Source organism: Motacilla alba, chromosome 17 (genome assembly GCF_015832195.1).
Source record: "Motacilla alba alba isolate MOTALB_02 chromosome 17, Motacilla_alba_V1.0_pri, whole genome shotgun sequence".
Lineage (NCBI taxonomy): Eukaryota > Metazoa > Chordata > Aves > Passeriformes > Motacillidae > Motacilla > Motacilla alba.
This window is the reverse complement of record NC_052032.1, coordinates 644975-663778: the sequence shown is the minus strand read 5'-3', so window position 1 is coordinate 663778 and position 18804 is coordinate 644975. Positions and strand designations below refer to the sequence as shown.

The 18804-nt window shown below is 49.1% G+C and overlaps 1 protein-coding gene across 10 annotated transcripts in view; it reads left to right on the top strand.

Annotated features, from left to right (window-relative positions):
* Positions 1-18804, top strand: part of EXD3 (exonuclease 3'-5' domain containing 3) — a 254110-nt gene that overhangs the window by 119066 nt on the left and 116240 nt on the right. For 9 of the 10 annotated variants that reach the window (XR_005259297.1, XM_038156651.1, XM_038156650.1 and 6 more), the window contains 9 exons: positions 596-762; positions 2262-2400; positions 2740-2953; positions 3920-4029; positions 5146-5341; positions 6455-6621; positions 8879-9049; positions 16571-16624; positions 18667-18798. Coding sequence is in view for 9 of the 10 variants with exons in the window: in XM_038156651.1 (XP_038012579.1) it covers positions 596-762; positions 2262-2400; positions 2740-2953; positions 3920-4029; positions 5146-5341; positions 6455-6621; positions 8879-9049; positions 16571-16624; positions 18667-18798 (1350 nt within the window). In the remaining variant the exon portion in view is untranslated. The remainder of the gene's footprint in view (positions 1-595; positions 763-2261; positions 2401-2739; positions 2954-3919; positions 4030-5145; positions 5342-6454; positions 6622-8878; positions 9050-16570; positions 16625-18666; positions 18799-18804) is intronic. The other variant, XM_038156649.1, reaches the window with a different exon arrangement.

Genomic DNA, 18804 nt, shown 5'->3' with positions numbered 1-18804 from the left:
GTGGCTGTGCCTTGTGCTGGGGGTCTCGGAGGCCCCATCTCACAGTACTGGGGGTAAGAGGCGGGAGGGTGATGTCAGCCTTTTCCTGGCTCTGAACACCACTCAAGAAAGCTTTGCTGATGTGCCTTCCCTGCCCTATAGATGACTGGCAATCCCATCTATAGACACCTATGGATGACTGGCAATCGCAACGATCCGTGCAAATACTTCCAAGGATGGAGGAGACTCCACACCACCATCTGCCCTGGAGAGTCAGGAAATGTCTATCCTAAGAAAGCCATCCCAAGAAGATGCTCCAGGGTCTGGAGTCCCTCTGCTCTGGAGACAGGCTGGGAGAGCTGGGGGTGCTCACCTGGAGAAGGCTTCAAGGAGACCTTTCAGTACTTAAAGGGGGCCAATGAAAAATATGGGGACAGAGTTTTTAGCAGGACCTATTGCAACAGAACTTGAGCTGACAGTTTTGAACTGAAATAGGGGAGATTCAGACTAGATATAAGGAATAAGGTTTTTACAACGAGGGTGCCTCCTGGGGCAGGGGGGAACCTCCATGATGGAAGTTGCACTGACAGTCTGCCCTCCCCTCCTGCCCTTGCAGAGCACAGTCGGGGAGAACCAGTGGCTCCAAGGACACCTGGTGCAGTCGCTGCTTCGTCACTGCGATGCGCGCGGGGCAGCACGCTGGGCGCAGCACTGCCGGGTGCCCCCTGAGATGCTGCCTCAGGCTGTGGCTGAGGAGCTTCAGAAGCTGCACATCCAGGACAGGTAAATCCTCTGTTTGGTGCCTTTTCCATGCAGATTGCTTGTCATACAAACACTGTATATTTGCTTAAAATTGTCTGCTGTGATGCATCCATGGGGACAGAAGTTTGCAAAGACTTCCTCCATATACTTGGATCCCATTGTGGCCCTGCACACACTGCATTTGTTTGTCATAAGCCTGGAAATGTCTGAAATGTCAGTGAAAGGGGCATTTTAAACTCATCCTGAGTTCACAGAAGCTCTGTGAGATTGCTTCATGCTGCTGAGGGTTCTTACACTTACTCCACCAGATCAACAGTGCAAATATTCATCTATTTTACTGAGGTGATTGCAGATCTGTCAAAGTTTTACTAGTTATAATTTTTTTAATGCTGATGATTTTGGGAAGGTCTCACAGATGGCCTTGAACAGTTCATGTTCAGGCATCCTGGTTTTGTGGATCTACTCTTTCTCCTCATGCAGATCTGCACTTGTTCAAGTGCTGTGTCACCTCAGGAAATACAACACAGATGTAATCACCCTCAAAACACTTCTCCAGAGGGTCCACGGCTTTTATGGAGCACAGGAAACTCTTGTCTGTCTTGGACATGCTCCTGCCTCACTCCAAAGCACTGCCAGAGCTGCCCTCCTCCTCCTCCCTCCTGGAACCACAGCAGCTGCCAGCTGGGAGCCAGGAGGTTCTTCCATGAGGGATAAGCTCTCAAAACACAAAGGGGTGATTGCAGGTGTGTGGCTGAGCCACAGACTGTGCATCCAGAGATAAAACTCATTACTACATCTCTGTGCTGTGGGAGTCCTGTGCTGTGGAGGGAAGACAGGTGAGGGTGTGCTTTGCCCTGTGTGAGGAGCTGGGATGGAATAATAAACCCCTTTGTACTGCAGTTTACTCATCCAGTCATGATACCTCCTGTGGTAGCTACTATAAAGTCAGCAGAGCCATGAAACCCCATAAAACAGTCTGGCTGCCCTGTCTATTGAGTAACACAGCCACAGGTTCCCAGAGGGAGTTCACACTGCACACAACAAGGTGGCACCAGCATATAAATTACATCATCTGTCTCTGGTCATACCACACAGGGCTCCTGAGCTTTGCAGGTGAGAATATTTCTGGAGACCTGAGGCTGCACACCTTCATTAAATATTTTACACAAATATTGACTTCCCCATGCACACAAACCCACAGGAAAGAGTGTTTGTGCAGGGAGAGCTGCTCTGCTGCAAAATTGGGCACACAGCCTCCCAAACATAAGGTTACTAATAGTTTCCCAAATAATGAACCATTTCAAGTCTCTATGGGAAAGAGACTACCCGGAAATGTGTGATCTGTCCAAGGGAGCTGAATCTTTTTGATTAGTTTCTTTTCTCTGAGAAAGAGCTGAGTGTCATGGGGAAAGAGAGGGTCAGGGTGAAATAAGAGGAGTAAAACTTAACCCTCTTCCTCCAATCCAGGATTTCCTCCTGGCTTTCCATGGCTTCAAACTGTTGTATCTGATTCTGTGTAGGGTAGAAGAGGTCACAAAAGTAGACAATTATGAGGCCAGTAAGAAGAAGGACTATTACCGTCTTCCTATTCCACGGGAAAATATTCACTTTCTGCAGACATGGGAGGAGATGCTGCAGTGCTGGGAGAAGGTGCTGCAGGTGAGTGTTACCTGGGATTGGCCTGGCAGGGTCACGGAGCTGGAACTCCATGTCAGACTGAGACACAGAGCTGGATGTGGCCACTGCCATCCACTTCCTACCTCCCCAAGCCAAGAGCAGCTGCTCCTTTAGGCTGGTCTGGTTTGGGGAAGGTGTTAGGAATTGTGCCAGGGAAGGTTCCCGTGGGTGACACAGGTGCTATGAGAGTTCCCTGTGTCAGTGGCAGTTTGCACAAAGAGCTGCAGGTGCTGGGGAGGAAATGCTCGTGTCTTGGACATATTCTTCAGGCTCCTCTCAAGCACAGGCAGGCTCTGGGTGCAGAAAGTGTCTGTGTTGCAGCCTGGGCAGGTCGTTGGTGTGGACATGGAGTGGAAGCCTTCCTTTGGCATGGTGGGGAAGCCCCGTGTCGCCCTCCTGCAACTTGCACTGAAGGATGAGGTGTTCCTGTTGGACCTGCCACGGCTCTTCGAGCAAGCTGAGGCTGAGGGGGAAAAGGAGAAGCTTCCCCATTTCATCCAGATGCTCTATTCAGATGCAGCCATCACTAAACTAGGTAACACCCCTCTCTCTTCCCCACCTGGGGACTTCACACCACCTGTTTTGTCATCTTTGTCATTCCTAGATCCTCTTGGTGTTGTCATTCCCTAAATCTACTTGCCATGGAACCAGCTTTTGTAGCCCTGAGTGTTCAGGCACTGCCAGGCAAGGAGACAGTGACTAGTGTAACTGGGAGTGATAAAAATACAGGATCGGAGAACCACAGAAAATCCTGAGCTGGAAGAGACCCACCAGGATCACCCAGCCCAGCCCCTGGCCCTGCCCAGACCCCCCAGCAACCCCACCCTGGGCATCCCTGGCAGCGCTGGCCAAAGGCTCCTGGAGCTCTGGCAGCCTCGGGGCCGTGCCCATTCCCTGGGGAGCCTGGGCAGTGCCAGCACCCTCTGGGGGAAGAACCTTGCCCTGAGCTCCAGCCTGAGCTGCCCTGACACAGGTCCATGCCATTATATCTTCCCATTTCAGGTCAGATCCAGGATCCCTGATATAATTTGCACTCTCAGACTTGGGATTGTCCTGGCTCTGTACTAATCCCCAGCTGACACCCAGCCTTCAGTGGTTCAGGTAATTCTGGTGGGCAGAGCTGTCTGGGTGTGCTGTCCCAGAGCTGCTATGCTGGACACCAAAGATCTCTGAACTACCATACATGTTTTTTGGAAGTTTTTATCAGCAGCTGCTAAACCTGGGTTGAAAAAGGCAAATTCATAAATACCTTTCCCAGATTTTCAGTAAGTTGATCTTAAACTCAGCATTTTTCATGCAACTCTCTTTTCCCTTGGTCTGCAGGAGTGTCTCTTGGGAACAGAAGAGACAGAACCCACTCTTGTTCCCTGTTTGAACAGTCTTCCTACCAATGCTTATAAATATTTTGTCAGCATTTTGACTCTGAACTAGAAGAAGCTGCAGTGCATTAAGCGTGGTTTGAGTTTCCTACCTGTATGATTTGGGCTTTTTTTGTCTCCAGGTTATGGGATGTCTGGAGACCTCAGCAGCCTTGCAGCCACATGCTCTGCTTTGAAAGACACAGAGAAGCAAATGCAAGGTGTGGTGGATCTTCTTGCAGTGGACAAACAAGTAAGGATAAACCCATAGAGATGTGGGAAAGGGTGTCTCGTGCATGTGCTGGTCGATAACTTTCCTGAATCCACAGCACTGTCTCTTTGCATCCTGGATTGGCAGGGAGATGGCTGCATGAGTAAAGAGACAATTTCCTCCAGATGGTCTGAGGTGTTTGGATTCTGTAAAGGAAGACAGAAGTATTTTGTTTTCATCAACTAAAATGTGAAAGCTTATGTTACTGACAGCTTTTTCATAGCCTTTATGGAAGCTGTGAAAAGCTCTTGGAGACCGAGCTCCATTCAGCCAGGACAAGGTTTCTCAGCAGAAGTTATAATAAGGAAGTTCTTGTAGAAATTCTGCTACTCCAAGGCCATGCATTATTGAAGCAGATATGGTGGAGTTAATGATTTGTACAGAACTCTGATGTTCCTAGGAGGGCTGCTGGTGGGTTCAACACAGGAATTTCTGGTCAGCTGAAGCACAGCTGTCGCTGAATTTGCACACAGGAGCTTTCAGCAGTCTGCAAAAATGTTCCGCACAACCATTTTAATGGGTAAAATGTACAGAGTGTTTTTGAGGCTGTGGGTTGAGGTGAAGCAGAACTTTGGGATTGATAGATTATCCTGGGAAGTGCTGCAGGGGCTGACATAGCTGCAAACAGCCATTGCCTCAGTTTAAGCTGAGAAATGGCAGCTGCAGAGAGGGCTGCTGCCCAGGATGTCACAGGAATGCCTTTTCCCACTGGGAGTAGGAGGAGAAAGGTGTTGAACTGCCACTGCTGGTCCTTTATTGTGTGGATGCCCAGCAGCCCTCAGCATGTTGAGCACCCTGCAGATCACTAAGGAGCCTCATCCCAGCCCTGCTGCTCTGGTGCAGGGCTGTACAAGAATGCCCTTTTTTCCCTTCCTTGGCTGTGGAAGAGATTTCTCTCCAGCAAGTGTGTTTGTTAAAGAAATTACCAAACGCTGTGTTTGTCTCGTGCCATCCCAGCCCTTGTCTGAGGGCTGGGGTTCAATATGCCAGGCACGAGATGGATGTGATGGGGCTGTGCCTGGCCCCACCAGCTGGAACAGGGGGTGGTTTGGGAGCTGTTTCATAACCAGGTGGTTTCTATCTTTTTGTTTCCATCAGCTGCAGTGGGGGAAGGACAGCCGGAAGGTCGATGGACTGTCCCCGCAGCACAGTCACGAGGAGAGAGGGCTCAGGCAGCCGGAGAAGGGCCTCAGCCTCCTGGTGCAGCATGTGTTGGGGAAGCCTCTGGATAAAACAGAGCAGCTGTCAAACTGGGAGAAGCGGCCACTCCGGGAGGAGCAGATCCTCTATGCAGGTCTGGCCCTGGCTGGGTGCTGCAGTTGCCCAGGCCAGGCTGTGTTTGGCTGCTCTGTCCCCAGGAAAGTCATTAAGTAGCAGAGGAAGAAAATGGCTTTGCAGATTAGTTCCTGTTCAAAGGAGTCAGTACATGTTTTGTTTGTCCTTTTGAGGACATGACTTTAATGGTTGAAGTTTAAACTGTCCAGTGATTCATTATTTCCCTTAGGAAGGAATTCCTGTGCTTTGCAGATTTTGTCTGATGAAACATCACCTCAGTGGAAACTCCTCTCAGTAACTGTAAGGAGGAAAGTCCACTTCCTTCTGCCTCATTTCACAACCTTCCTGGGAAACAAATGCTGTGTTCATTTGTCACAGTGAGGTGCTTGTTAGAGCCGGGTTTGAAATGGGCAGATGTGTCAGAAACTGCAGCACAGACTCAGGGCTGTGGAGGGACCCATAGAGTTTATTGCTGATTACCCCAGAGTCAGAAGTCTGGGTCTAAATCTTTTCCTGGTGCATCAAAGGACAGTCTGCTGATGCAAACCAGCCTTTTGTTAAATTCAACTATCCTTGAAGCTGACACAGTTCTCACAAAAGTTAATCACTGGGACTTGTCAGACTGGCTGGGAGAGTTCTCCGGTTGCTGTTGCAGGGAGCAGCAGCACATGGCAGTGAGTGTGGGCAAGTGATAGCAAACAGCTCGGGCAGTACCCTGCTCAGATATTGCATCTCTTGGGGAAGTTCCCTTCCTGTCAAGAGGAGTGATAAGGAGCTGTGGGCAGCCTCAGGGACAATGGTGAGGATCGGGGGTGGGGGGGGGGGGGGTAGCTGGAGCTACCTGGTGGTGGTTGGAAGAGCCACATTGCAGTTTATATAAGGTTAGAGTGGGTTAGATGGCAGAGCCTGTCTTTAGGAGCTGTTGCCTTGACTCCCTGTGACTGTGGGTTCATCTGTGATGCTCAGTGAGTCAGTCCTGGAGCTTGAGGGTATGACCTGAGGGAGTTGCAGCTTCACAGTTGTTCACAGTGGCTTTTGCAAAGGTGGAGGCTCTTCCTTGCCTTAGGAAAGCCTATGGTTTACTTTTGAATGAGCCTCATATGAGCTGAGGCTCACATTCTTTTCCCTGCAGCCTCAGATGCTTACTGCTTGCTGGAGATCTATGAGAGGCTCTGCAAGGACCCTGAGAGCTTCGGTCTGGGTTCAGACTTGACGGAGAGTCTGGTGGGAAAACAGAGCAAAAAACCCAGGGCAAAGAAGCAGCTGAATAAACAAGAAGTACCATCACCTTCTGGACAGGTTTGTAAACATCTTCAAAGAGCTGCTTGTTGCTCAAGACCCCTGCAAGTCACACGCTGCTGCTCTCAGTCACACCATTCACTGGGCATGGCTGTTCTCAGGACTCTTGCAGCAAACATCCTCCTCACCCCTCCCTCCCAGGACACTCTGCTCTCTCCTTGGCCTGCCTGGGTCCAGCTTTCCCTGCTCTTTGACGTTCACTTTCTTTGCACAGTGTGGGTGCAGATCTGTGTCCTAAGCCCAGTGAGTCTTGCTCGTGGAAATGCTCCTTCCACATTTTGGGTTTGGATTCTGTGTCCAGGGTTTCAAAACTCTTACTTCCTTGCTTTTCTTTTTTACTGAGCTTCCACACCTTGCTTTCACACTGGGAATATCTCCTTTATTGTGTCTGGAGTAGAAGTCTACAAAGTTAAAAGCAAATGATCCATCAAAAATGCCTTTCTGCTGAAGGCTTGTCTCTGCCTCCCTGCCCACCACCACATTCCATGAGAGGCCTCTCCCAGAAGTTTGTCTTGTGGCAGAGCCTTAAAACTCCACCAGAGCTGTGCAACTCTGCTTAAGTATCTTGAAATGTGACTGGTGCCTCTCAGGAATAACGTTTTACATTTAAAATGGAACCATTCAGTGGTTTGTGCACCTTTGGAAATCTTGGTACAAATCCCATTTTGTTATTGCCTGAGAAGATCCATCGTGTGTATCTGTGTATCCTGAGGAGCCCCATGTGTGTGTGGAGCTCCTGAAGTCAGTGCCCCTTTCCATGGCTGGGCTGAGATGCTGCTGACTGTGTCCACCTGTGTGTAAATGTGCAGCATCCCTTGGCCTTCAGCAGGCAGGAGAACACGAGTTGCTCCCGGAGCATTGAGTTTATGGGAATGTTGTGTGTTACAGCAGAGCTGGGTGGTTGCTGCAGAAGTGGGAAAAGTGAGCACTTCAGGCTTCAGTCACCTTGGAAACCCATGGGTCATCTTTGTGTTCAGTACAGTCAGATTCATCAGCCAAGAGGCAGTTGGTAAAACCTGGACTGGGACACCAAAAAAAGCAGACTTGTCCTGACTGCATCCTGCAGAACTCCAAGCTCTCTTTCCCAGTGTTTCCTTGTCTGAAGTGGGGCTAATGACTCTATTCTCCTTTATAAGCTTTTTGCTCTCTGCTGGCATGAAATTTGAGAAGAAAGCTCCATATGACAGTGCTGGCCACTGGATAAATGCTGGCTGAGAGCCAGCTGCAGCTCCTGTGCATCTGTTTCAACAGCAGCAGCAGCCAGGGGTAGTGTCTTCAGCTGCCTCAGCTTCAGGGGCAGCTCCATCCCTTGTCACCATGCTCTGGTGTCACAGCTGCATCGACCAGGGTCCTGCAGGAACTGGTGACAGCCCAGTCTGCCCGGTGCTGCAGAGCTCTGGGTGCAGGACCAGCTGCTGGGAACTGCAGCATCATACCAGGGTTGCTCCTGGACCTGAGCTGGTTCCCATGGAGAGCCCAGGTGGAGCTGCCTGGTGTACTACAGCATTCCCAGCTTGGGCCCAGCTCCTGCAGAGCTGATCTGCAATGCTGGCTCCCTGCATAGCTGCTGGCAGTGTCCTTCAGGCATCCCAGCCAATCCAAGTTCCTGGAGTCAAAAGCTGGACATTGGAAGTTCCTTAATAACTTCCCTTCTCCATGAATTTAGCTATTGTACTTCTGGGAGCCTCCCAAAGCCAAAGTCCTCCAAGTGCAGGAACTCCCCCAGCAGCAGACATTTGAAATAAAACAAACAGAATTCAGGCACTGCCTATTTTTAACCTTCCAAAGATAACAGAGTTGACGTGGTTGCTTTGTTTACCTGTTTCTCCCTCTGTCTGTCCCAAATCATATCTTTGACGTGTGTTTATTAATTGCAGACTAATTTAGGGGAACAGCCTTGGCTATGTTTGTGTGGCTTCTTGAAGATGAATGTCTGTGCAGAGCACTGGAGGCCAGGTTGGCACTTCTCCAGGGAAAGGCTGCAGGTCCCTGGATCAGGTGGCCAACTGGTCAGTGAGAGAATGGCGAATTCAGAATTAGCCCTATCATGTTCTGCCCCCTGCCCAGGTGGTGATGGCAGTGTGGAAAGGATGGGAAGGAGGATCTAGAGGTGCTGCAGAGCGTGGGGAGGTGGTGACACACAGGTGGAAGGAGGCAGTTGGATGTGCCGTGGTGGGTGAACTAACACAGGGAATAAAAACACAAATGTACTGGGAATCAGATTTCTGCTCCTTATGGATCTCCTGCCTTTCTCTAGGAATTCCAAGGACTCAGAATGGAGCCCTCATGTCCCCCTGCCCCTATCTCCCCCCAGGAGTTCAGTGTGGTCTGTGACAACATGCTGCAGGGCCTGGGGCGCTACCTGCGCTGCCTGGGCGTGGATGTCCGGCTGCTGGACAATGAGGATGACCACAGGAAAGCTGCTGAGGTGAGTTCACAGCTCCCATGTCCATGGGGATGCAATGGGGCTCACTGGAAAGCTGCACTGGTGCTCAGGCTGCAGGAGCTGCCCCATGGGTCCCTCCTTCCATCCCTGTGCTGATTCCCAGCTCTTTGGGTCACCCCGAGCTCTGGCAGCTGGAATCAACTGGTCCCTGCAGTGGTGTGCAGCCTTGGTTCTCCACCTACAGGAGAGAGGAGGGGAGCAGAGACTGCTATGATCTCACTCTTACATGTGTCTGTTTGTGTCATTGGCAGCTGTGGCAGCTCAAGTCATGAGAAGAACACAAGTGGAGGGTAAAGATCATAGAATCACAGAATGGTTTCCTTTGGCTTGGAAGGGGCCTTAACAATCATCTCCAATCCCCAAAGACGTGACCAAGTGTCTTTGGGGAGGCTGTGTGCTTGCAAAAAGACAAAAGTCAGTGAAAGGAGCCAGCATTCACTTAGATTTCTAATGCACTCCACTTTGGGCTTACAAGGAGGGTGTTTGTCTGCCTTGTGTCCATGTCGGTTGGGCAGAACCATAATCCAAAGATGGCTGTTCAATACAGAAGGGAGAATGTTCTTAATCAATGGCCGTGTAACATCCTGGCTGGCCCTGTGAGGTGACTCAAAGGTGATCAGCCACAACTTGCAGTGATATTTGGGAAAGGAAGAGGGGACCATGAGTATTGCTCTGGGCTCCCATAATTACTCTTCCCCTCTGCCTACTGGATGAGAGACAAATGCTGCTTCATTTCAGACACATTTCTCCTATCCCAGGAGTACAGATCACAGAATCACAGAATCCCCTGAGCTGGAAAGGACCCACCAGGATCATTGAGAACAGCTCCTGGGCCTGCACAGGCTGCCCAACAACCCCACCCTGGGCATCCCCGGCAGTGCTTTCCAAAGGCTCCTGGAGCTCTGGCAGCCTCGGGGCTGTGCCCATTCCCTGGGGAGCCTGGGCAGTGCCCAGCACCCTCTGGGGGAAGAACCTTGCCCTGAGCTCCAGCTTGAGCCTGCCCTGACACAACTTAATGCCATTCTCTCAGGTCCTGTCCCTGGTTGCAGTGAGCAGAAATCAGTGTCTGCCTCTCCTTTTCCCCTCACCAGGAAGTTGTAGCTGCAATGAGGTCTCCTCTCAGTCTCCTCCAGGCTGAACAGACCAAGTCTCAGCCACTTCTCATACAGCTTCCCCTCAAGGCCCTTCACCATCTTTGTTGCCCTCCTTTGGACACTCTCTAATGGCCTAATGTCTTTCTTATTTTGTGGTACCCAAAACTGCCATCAGGGCTTGAGGTGAGGCCACCCCAGCCCAGAGCAGAGTGGGGCAATCTCCGTGATGCTGGGCCTGATGCCCCCAGGACACAAATGTCCTGCCTCTAGGGCATTGCTGACTCACATTCAACTTTCTGTCAACCAGGACCCCCAGGTCCCCTCCTGTGACGCAGCTCTCCAGCATCTCATTCCCCAGTCCGTTTGTATATCCAGAGCTGCTCCATCCCAAGTGCAGAATCTGTCACTTTGCCTTGCTGAACTTCATCTGGTCAGTGATTGCCCAGCTTTCTGAATTGTCCAGGTCTCCCAGAGGGTCTCCCTGCCTTTGAGGGAGTCAACAGAGATATCCAGGCCACACAGAGTGTGCTATCAAATGTGCATGGATCACCCAGCCTGGTGTGCAGAATATTTCCTCTTCAGATGTCTGCTTGGCCTGAATCCGGGGCAGGCTCTAACTTCTGCAGAAATAATTAATATCTCCTCCCTGCCAAACTTGCACAAGTTATTTAAACAAACTGGTTCTCAGTGCCTCCCCCCAGAGCTCCGTCTCCACTTCTCATCCCTATCCCTTATCGTGCCACGGACAGGATGTTTGACATTGCTTTCTCTATGGTGACCGGACAAACATCCTTTCACTATCAAAAGCCCTTGGAGTGTTACTGTATTGCAGAGCCTTTGATCTGGGCTTGGATAATCAAAGATAAAAATAGACTCCTCCTACCCTGTTTGATATCTGGCTGGTCCTGATTGAATCAAAGTTGAATGTTGACCACCCTACGTCCAAAAACTTGGGAATGTTTTTGCGAAGGCCAGCAGAGGGTTTGGATCCTGGTCACTGAGTACAAGATAGATGGTTTGGGTGTTGTCCCAGCAGTCTCAAACTGGTGTCACTAGGAACACCTAAGAGTCTACAGCATTAGTGTTTGCTCTTTATTAAAGTCTTTTCACTCAAATGATTTATCAGTCATACTACACTTCTCCTTGTGCCAAGAACTCCTGCAACACCTGGCATTTGCTTCTTATTGTTCTCATTCCTTTTCTTTGTTAGAGTGGCTTCAAGTATTGGTGGGCAGATGGGTCTGGTCCTTCACCCTCTATTTTTTGGGATCAAGCTTAAAAGCCTGAGAACTTCCTTGGCTGTGCTTGGGCAGTTATGGATTTTTTATTTTTTTTTTTTTGTTTAGGCTGGTAGATGTGGCAGGAATTGGTTTGGCAACCCCCATTCCCATGGATGTGAAACCCTTGTCCTGTGTTATGCTTCGTGTTGTGTTGCTGTTGTTGACTAAATATTTTATCTTGGACTTGTCATGGTGAGTTTGTCATGCCAGATCTGCAGAGGTGTGAGAGCAGGGCCTCTGGCACCACGATCCACTGGATGACCTCTGACTGACCAGATTTAGTGGCGGAGTTGGCAGTGCTGGGTTTGTGGTTGGACTTGATGACCTGGGAGGTCTTTCCCAGCCTTAATGGTTCTGTGATTCTCTGGTTCTGTTTATCCACTGTGAGATGCTACCAGCTTGCAGTCTCTGATTTAATGATGCCATTTAGTTAGGACTTGACTGGAGAAGTGACTGATTAAAGTTGCCTGTCATAAGTGCAGATACAGAAAATCTTTAAAAATGGAAAAATAGTAGAAATTCATACTGAAAATGTCTCTGGCTTAATCTGTCCTCATGTGAAAGGCAAAGAACTCACAAGCTGTCCTTACAGAAGCATTTTGGCTCCTGTCCATGAGCAGCAGCCTCTCTGAAGGGCAGTGGGGGTGGTTTTACTAAGCCCTCTCATTCGGTGGGGTGGCCGTGCTGTTTTTCCCATATTACTTTGCTGTCCTACCTGCTGTAGCACCTGCACACAACGTGAGGCACATCAGGTCTGCGGCTGGGGCTGGAATTAGCTCCAGATGTGCTGGACAAGCTCCTTTATCTGAGAATTTTTGCAGCCTGTGCACTGAGAGCTGATGGGACCCACCATGTGCTGTCCCCAACAGTCATTGCCTGGCAGCACTGCTCACTGCACCTTGGGCAGGGCCTTTGCAGGGCTTCAGGCAGTGGCCCAGACTGGCCCAAGCCTGGCTCTCTGCTGTGTCGCCTCTCTGAAAAAGGGCTGTGTGCATCCAACCATTCCTCCCCAGGGACTCTGACTCCAGCTCCCGGCAATACATGGGGTAAAGAATGTGGAGATTCCATCTCTGGGATGCAGCAGGTTCTGAGTGTGCAGGTGCCAGTTTTGGGTGATCCCTCTGCCTTTGCACTTACTCCTAAAAGCAACATGTTATTTGCAAATAATACAAGTTTATTTACTTAAAATTGTGCTTTGTGCCTGTTCTGTTCCTACTCAGGTCTTTCATGCCCCATCCCTGGAAAATTCCTGGTCAGGTTGGATGGAGGCTCTGTGCAGCCTGACCTAGTTGAAGATGTCCCTGCTCATTGCAGGGGAGTTGGGACAAGATGACCTTTTAAAGATCCCTTCTAAACCAAACTATTCTATGATTCCATCTTGTCTTCTGCAAACTTCTCTTTGCAGAGAATCTTAAAACTATCTTTTGTGTTTTCCAGATAGATGGAAGGAGATGGAAAAGTAGATGCTCCTATTTTCTCTGCAATTTTGGAAAATCAGGCAAAGCAGTGGGATCCTTCTCACACCAACCTTACAGATCACCCAGCACCCTGAGTGACTACAGTAGCTCCTGAAATGTTTAACCTCAGGGGCAGAGCAAAAGGTTTAAGAAAATGTTCATAGTCTCTTAGGTTTCTAATAAGAGACTCAGTGGAATCTCAAAGCTGCTTCAGTTGTGTTCTGGGTTGGTTTACTTTATTTTTTGAATGGACTTTGCTCTTGGTCTTCAAAATCATCCTCATCTCTGCGGATAATCTGATGCTAAGGCAAACCTGGTATCTTTTGAAGTATGCTAATAACCAGAAGGCAGGAAAAACTGGCTTCCTGAGGCTCCCATGCTGTGGAAGATTCCCTTGCAAGGTTACACCTACCCTCCAAAGCTCCAGGTGAACCAACAAGTTGCAGAGAAGGGCCAGGCTAGATGGATCTCAGGAGCCAGACAGAGCATTGTGCACCCAGATCTAAATTGCCCTAGACTAATTTGGAGCCAGGTGACACAAAAGGGATTTTAATCCTGCAGTGAGCAGATCTTCACCTAATGGGGGAATCTAATCTTGGATCTTATCTCAGCTTTGACTGGCTTTTTCCATATTTTTGATGTAGATGACATTCTCCAGGTTTGCTGGTCTTTTTAGTCTGGTGGGAAGCTAAATTCAGAGAGGGCAGATGAAGAGTTGTATTGCTTTTAAGATCAAGACTTGGCTTTTGATGTTTGGTCAGCAGGAGGAGAAGGTCTTTCATTGGAGACCTTGATACAAATGGATCTGCACAGAGAAACAAAACTGGGTGGATGGTTTTGGTGTGACATTTAAGGCCACGTTACAAAACTGTGTGATAACTCTGTGCAATTTATACTTTTCAGGAATGCTGAAGAAAAGATCAGGGTTGCAATACTGGGAGAGCTGGACTGAGTGTGCTCAGAGCTATTAAGCTCTTGGTTTACTGTCTCTTTTAAAAGTGCCTGGGATTACAGGGAGGGCCTCTGGGTTTGGACTGGGTTTTGTGATCCCCTTCTCCAGCAGATCCTTGTCTGGGTGCTTTCCCAGCACATATCCTGGGGCAGACACTTTCTGTCCACTCCCTTTTGGTCTGAAGCGGGGCCTTGCTGGCCCAGGCTCAGGATCACTGCAAGGGGAACACAGCTTTTCCTGTACTGCAGTTTGGCTGTCCAAGGACATGTGGCATTGCCCAACATGTGTCTTGCACAGACTTGGCAAAGTTTAAGTTACAAATCCACAGCCTTGTGCTGCTGTTTTTTGGAACCTCCTTTGGCCTTGGTTCAGGACACTTTAGATTGTCTCGAATCATCCTGCTGCTGGTGCTGGCTTGGAAACAAAGGGGCTCTCTCTGCCCTCTCTCCTCAGTCGCTGCCCTTCCAGGTCTCTCTGACAATAATTCCTGTGGGTTCATTCATTTCTGCAGGATGGAAGTTGGCTGAACAGACAGACACGTTAAGGGATTATCAGTAATACCAACAGATTAGGGAGTGCTTTCTATCCAGAAGGTCTGAACCTTTTCCAGAGGAAGTTGATATTATCTTTGTAATAGATTGTGAAACTGAGGCCAATGCCCTCTCTGCAGCACTTGGGCTAGAGCACAGGTCCCTGACACCCATGCCAAAATGCTGCCCTGGGTGTTCTTTTCCTCTCATTTGCACTCCTGACCACACATCCCCCCATGGTCCCAGTGCTGCCTTCCCTTGTTGCTTTTGGAGAAAAAGAAGGAATTGTGTCCTTTTCTCCAGCACATACCCTCTGTGGTCTCAGTCAGATGTGTGCTATCACATGGCTTTTCTGGCTCTGCGTGCTTCTCCCAGTCATTGTTCCAGAGGCAAAATAACATGTTGGAAGAGTTATTGCCTTTCTCCTTTTTATTTGATGTTCTTTGCCTGTCTCTGCAGAGCCATTTAGATAAGGGGATTTATCAAGCTTGAACTAATTAACCCTGGATGCAGAAAGTCAGAATGGAGTGTTCCAGCTGTGAAATCCTGAAGCAAACATGGGTCTGGAGGAATTTCACATCCCTTTTCCCTTGTTGGCAAATCCCTGTGGTGACCTTTTGCTGTTGCCTTACCAGACCTCCCTCACTACCATGCCACAAGGGTGCTGTGGTGGCTGCTCAGCAGCAGGACTGCATGGGGTGTCTGCGCTGCCCCTTCAAGACTCCTGTTCTTAGAGGTTTTTCCCTTTATTGAGAGAGAGAGAGTTGATTTTGAAAGAAATCCAGTAATTTTGTCTGTAGAAAGATGTTTTAGGAGTTGTTGCCAATCACTTTCTCAGTGCAGAACTTTCAGCCAAAGAGTGACTTTACAACTAAAGGAGGGAAGCAGATACCTGAAAGCTCAGGAAAAGGAAAAAAGGGCAAAAACAGGTTGTTTAACTGCCTGCACGGGGCCTTCAGAGCCTTCTCCCCATTGTTTCCTGTTGCCATAGGTCCAGTGAGTCTTAAGAGAATGACTACCCAAGAGAGAGCTTAAAAGTTGTGGTTGCTTTTTGTGGTGTTCCCTGGCTGTGCTCACTGGTGTCTCTCTGGGAAGTGCAGCAGGACTCTGATCCCAAATGTGTCTTCCTGCCACGGGTAGAGAGGGATCCAGACAGAGCTGCTGCACTCTGAACCAGATGAGAGACCTCCATGACACACATGTGGAGTCAGTGAAAAACATGAGGGCTGCTAACAGAATCCAAGCCAGAGGAGAGAAATAACCTTGTGCCTACTTCAAAGCACTGATGTCTTGTCAGCAGGATCAGAGCTGAGTCCTGGTTCACATGGGAATCCTTGTGAACCCTCCTATTGCTACAGCCATGAGGCTCTGTGTCCCTCCTCCAGGAGGGTGAGGGGTGGGAGGAAGGGGCGTCATTCAATCATGTGAAGGAAGGTCAGTCACACTTCCACCCTTGCAGCTCCAGGGTTAGTGCCTCCCTTTGGCAGCGACCCCTCTGCAGTGTCCCCGAGCCCGTGGGAAGGTCAGTAGGGCAGTGATGAGCTCCCTGGTAACTCAGCACAGACCTTCCACTTGAAGGACCAGACCTCTGACAAAAGCTCAGGATTCCAAGTTGGGAGGTGATAATCTCTTCGGGAGATGTTCCCTGCAGCCTGGAAAGGTGCAGAATTCCTGTGTGTTGGGTTGCCAGGACAATAACACCCTCCTTCTCTAAGGAGCAGTTTTGTTAAAAGTATGAAGTTTGCAGACACATTTCATGGTACATTTTTTTTCTAGAATTACCTGGTTAGTTTTTTTTCCTTTTTCCCCTGTGCAGTAGAACTATTTCCTTCTTTGTAACCCAGACTGGGGAAATAGAAATAGTCTGGGTTAAGGGAAAAAATTAAAAGATTGTTTTTGTATAGGAGTGTTTCAAGGTAGAATGGTTCCCTGGGCCATCTGTGGTACAGATGCACCAGCAGCTTGTTCCAGCACATGGGAGATGAGGCAGGGATTGGCAGGGAGGGGACAAGGGGTGAACCATACCTTGAGTTGCTGTTGCTGTCAGGAACTCTTGGCCAGGTGTGGACTGACACTGAGAGAAACACTCAATATCTCCAGTTCATCTCCTCTGTTCTGTGACTGCAAGTAAAGCCTGAACTCAGTGTAACTTCAGCCCCTGTTCATTTGGATTTTTACTGCTTTTTCCAGATTGCCCGACAGGAAGGAAGAGTAATTTTGACCTCTGGACTCCCATATCAGACTGTGAGTGTTCCAAGCTGCGTGTTTCTGGCACTGATCATTGCCTGGTCTGGGGTGTGCAGGGGAGACAAGAGAAAAAGTCAGATGTGAATGCAACAACTGGCTTGGATTTTTCATGTTTTCTCCACTAAAAGCTACATTTAGGGTCTTCAGAGGTTTGCTGTCCTCAACCACCAAGGCTCGGGGTGAAATGGTTTTTTGTACTTATATTCAGTCCTGTATCGGTGGGGAGAGTGATTGCTCTCCATTGGGGGTGGGGGTGGAAGTCAAGCCAAGCAATCAAGAACAGTGTGTTTCTGTCTGGCCTCACTGGCAGGTGAAAGGCAACTCAATTTCTGTGCTTTTTATCCCAGAGATTCTTGCTTGCTGGCTGGCTCCACACTGAGAGAGTTTCAGCTCTCAGGCACATTTCTTCAGGCTTGGAAGGGTGAGATTGGAAGGCCCCAAGCATAGGTCTAGTGGAAGCTGGAGAGGTTTTGTGTTGCTATAGATAAACAGAAAAGCCAAAGCAAAGGCCAACCTTGCCCTCAGCACCAGCTGTTCAGAGCTGTTCACAGACACACTTCAAAATGCAGTGCTGAACCTGCCAAGTCAGTGCTTGCAGCGCTGTGATGTCCTGTTGCAGGTCCTTTGCAATTTTTTGCTGCCTAAAAATCCATTTGGAAGAGTGAAACTGTTCTGGATGAGCCAGAGTTCTGTTCACATGAGCCAGGGTGCAGGACTTCCTTGCCACAAACTGTCAGTATAAAATCTCCCAGCTACTTAGGCAGCCAGTCAGAATATCTGCAGAATAGGGGTTTCTGATTTCCTATGGAAAATCAGAGTGTGGAATAAAACTCCTCCCATAATGAGACACTGTGAGGCAGGTGCAGCCACCCTGCAGGTTCCTTGAGCCTACAGTTGGTGGAATAGGGAATTCAGCATCCAGCATCCTCTTGTTTGGCAGAGCTCTAATTTCAAAGTACTGTGTAGGAATTGCAAAAGGAAAATAACTGCTTCCAGGGTACAATACTGCTGGGAAATATCTGGTTCCCTTGGTTCCCTTGCCTTTGGATGCCCTCCACAAGGATGGGATGGCTCTGCCAGGCTCCTTTACTGGTGTGTAGCTGATTACACTCCTGTGAGTCCTTAGCATGGTCACGAAGATATGTCTGGGACTTCCCAGTGCTCATTCCCAGATGCATTTCTCTGCAGAATGTGGAACAAACATTGAGAGACTGCCCACATCAACCCCTTCAAATTTCTGGGCCACCAGGGAACTCCAGGTGAAATGTTTGTGTGAGTCAGAGGAGTTGAAGTGGTGACTGGACATTGTTTCCATCATTGTACTTTGGCACACTCTGTGGAATCTGGCCAAGTTTCATCAGAAAGCTGGGATAAAAGTCAGTTCCCTTTTACTGCTCCTGTCAGCACCACCTCACCAAATTGTGAGTTGACGGGACTTGGGTATATTTTATAGAATAGAATAATGGAATTGTTAAGGTTGGAAAAAACCTTTAGGATGATCAAGTCCAGCTGTTAACCCAGCATCACCACCATGGTCCCCACTAAACCATGTCTCCAAGTGCCACATCCAGATGACTCTTGAACACTTCCAAAGATGACTCCAACACGTCCCCAGACAACTCATTCCAATGCCTGACCACCTTTCTGTGAAGAAATGTTCCCTGAAATCTAATCTAAACTGCCCTTGGAGCATCTTGAGGCCATTTCCTCTTGTTCTGTCACTTGTTAGCTGGGAGAAGAGGCTAATCCCCCAGCTGCACCCTCCTGTCAGGGAGTTGTAGAGAGTGGGAAGGTCCCCCCTGAGCCTCCCTTTCTCCAGCCTAAATCATGTTTCATACACATAAAATCACGCAGTCCTTCAGGAGTCAGAGTTCTTGCAGCAGTGGCTGTTAGGTTGCCAATTGTGGTGCTCAAACCAGAATTCAGACTGTAACCACACACTAACTCCAAGCATTATTCAGAATTCAAACCAAGCCAAGAGTATCAAAACAGCCCCACATGCCCTGATGCTGGGTCTCACTGGTGTCTCTGGTTTGCAGCTGCGCTCCCAGGTGGGAGAAGGAAGATGTTTCTCTGTGAACTGCTCCGAGAAGGCGAAGGAACAGGCGCTGCAGGTGCTGAAACACTTCAATGTGCAGGTGTCCCTGGGTGACATCTTCAGCCGCTGCCAGGTAGGA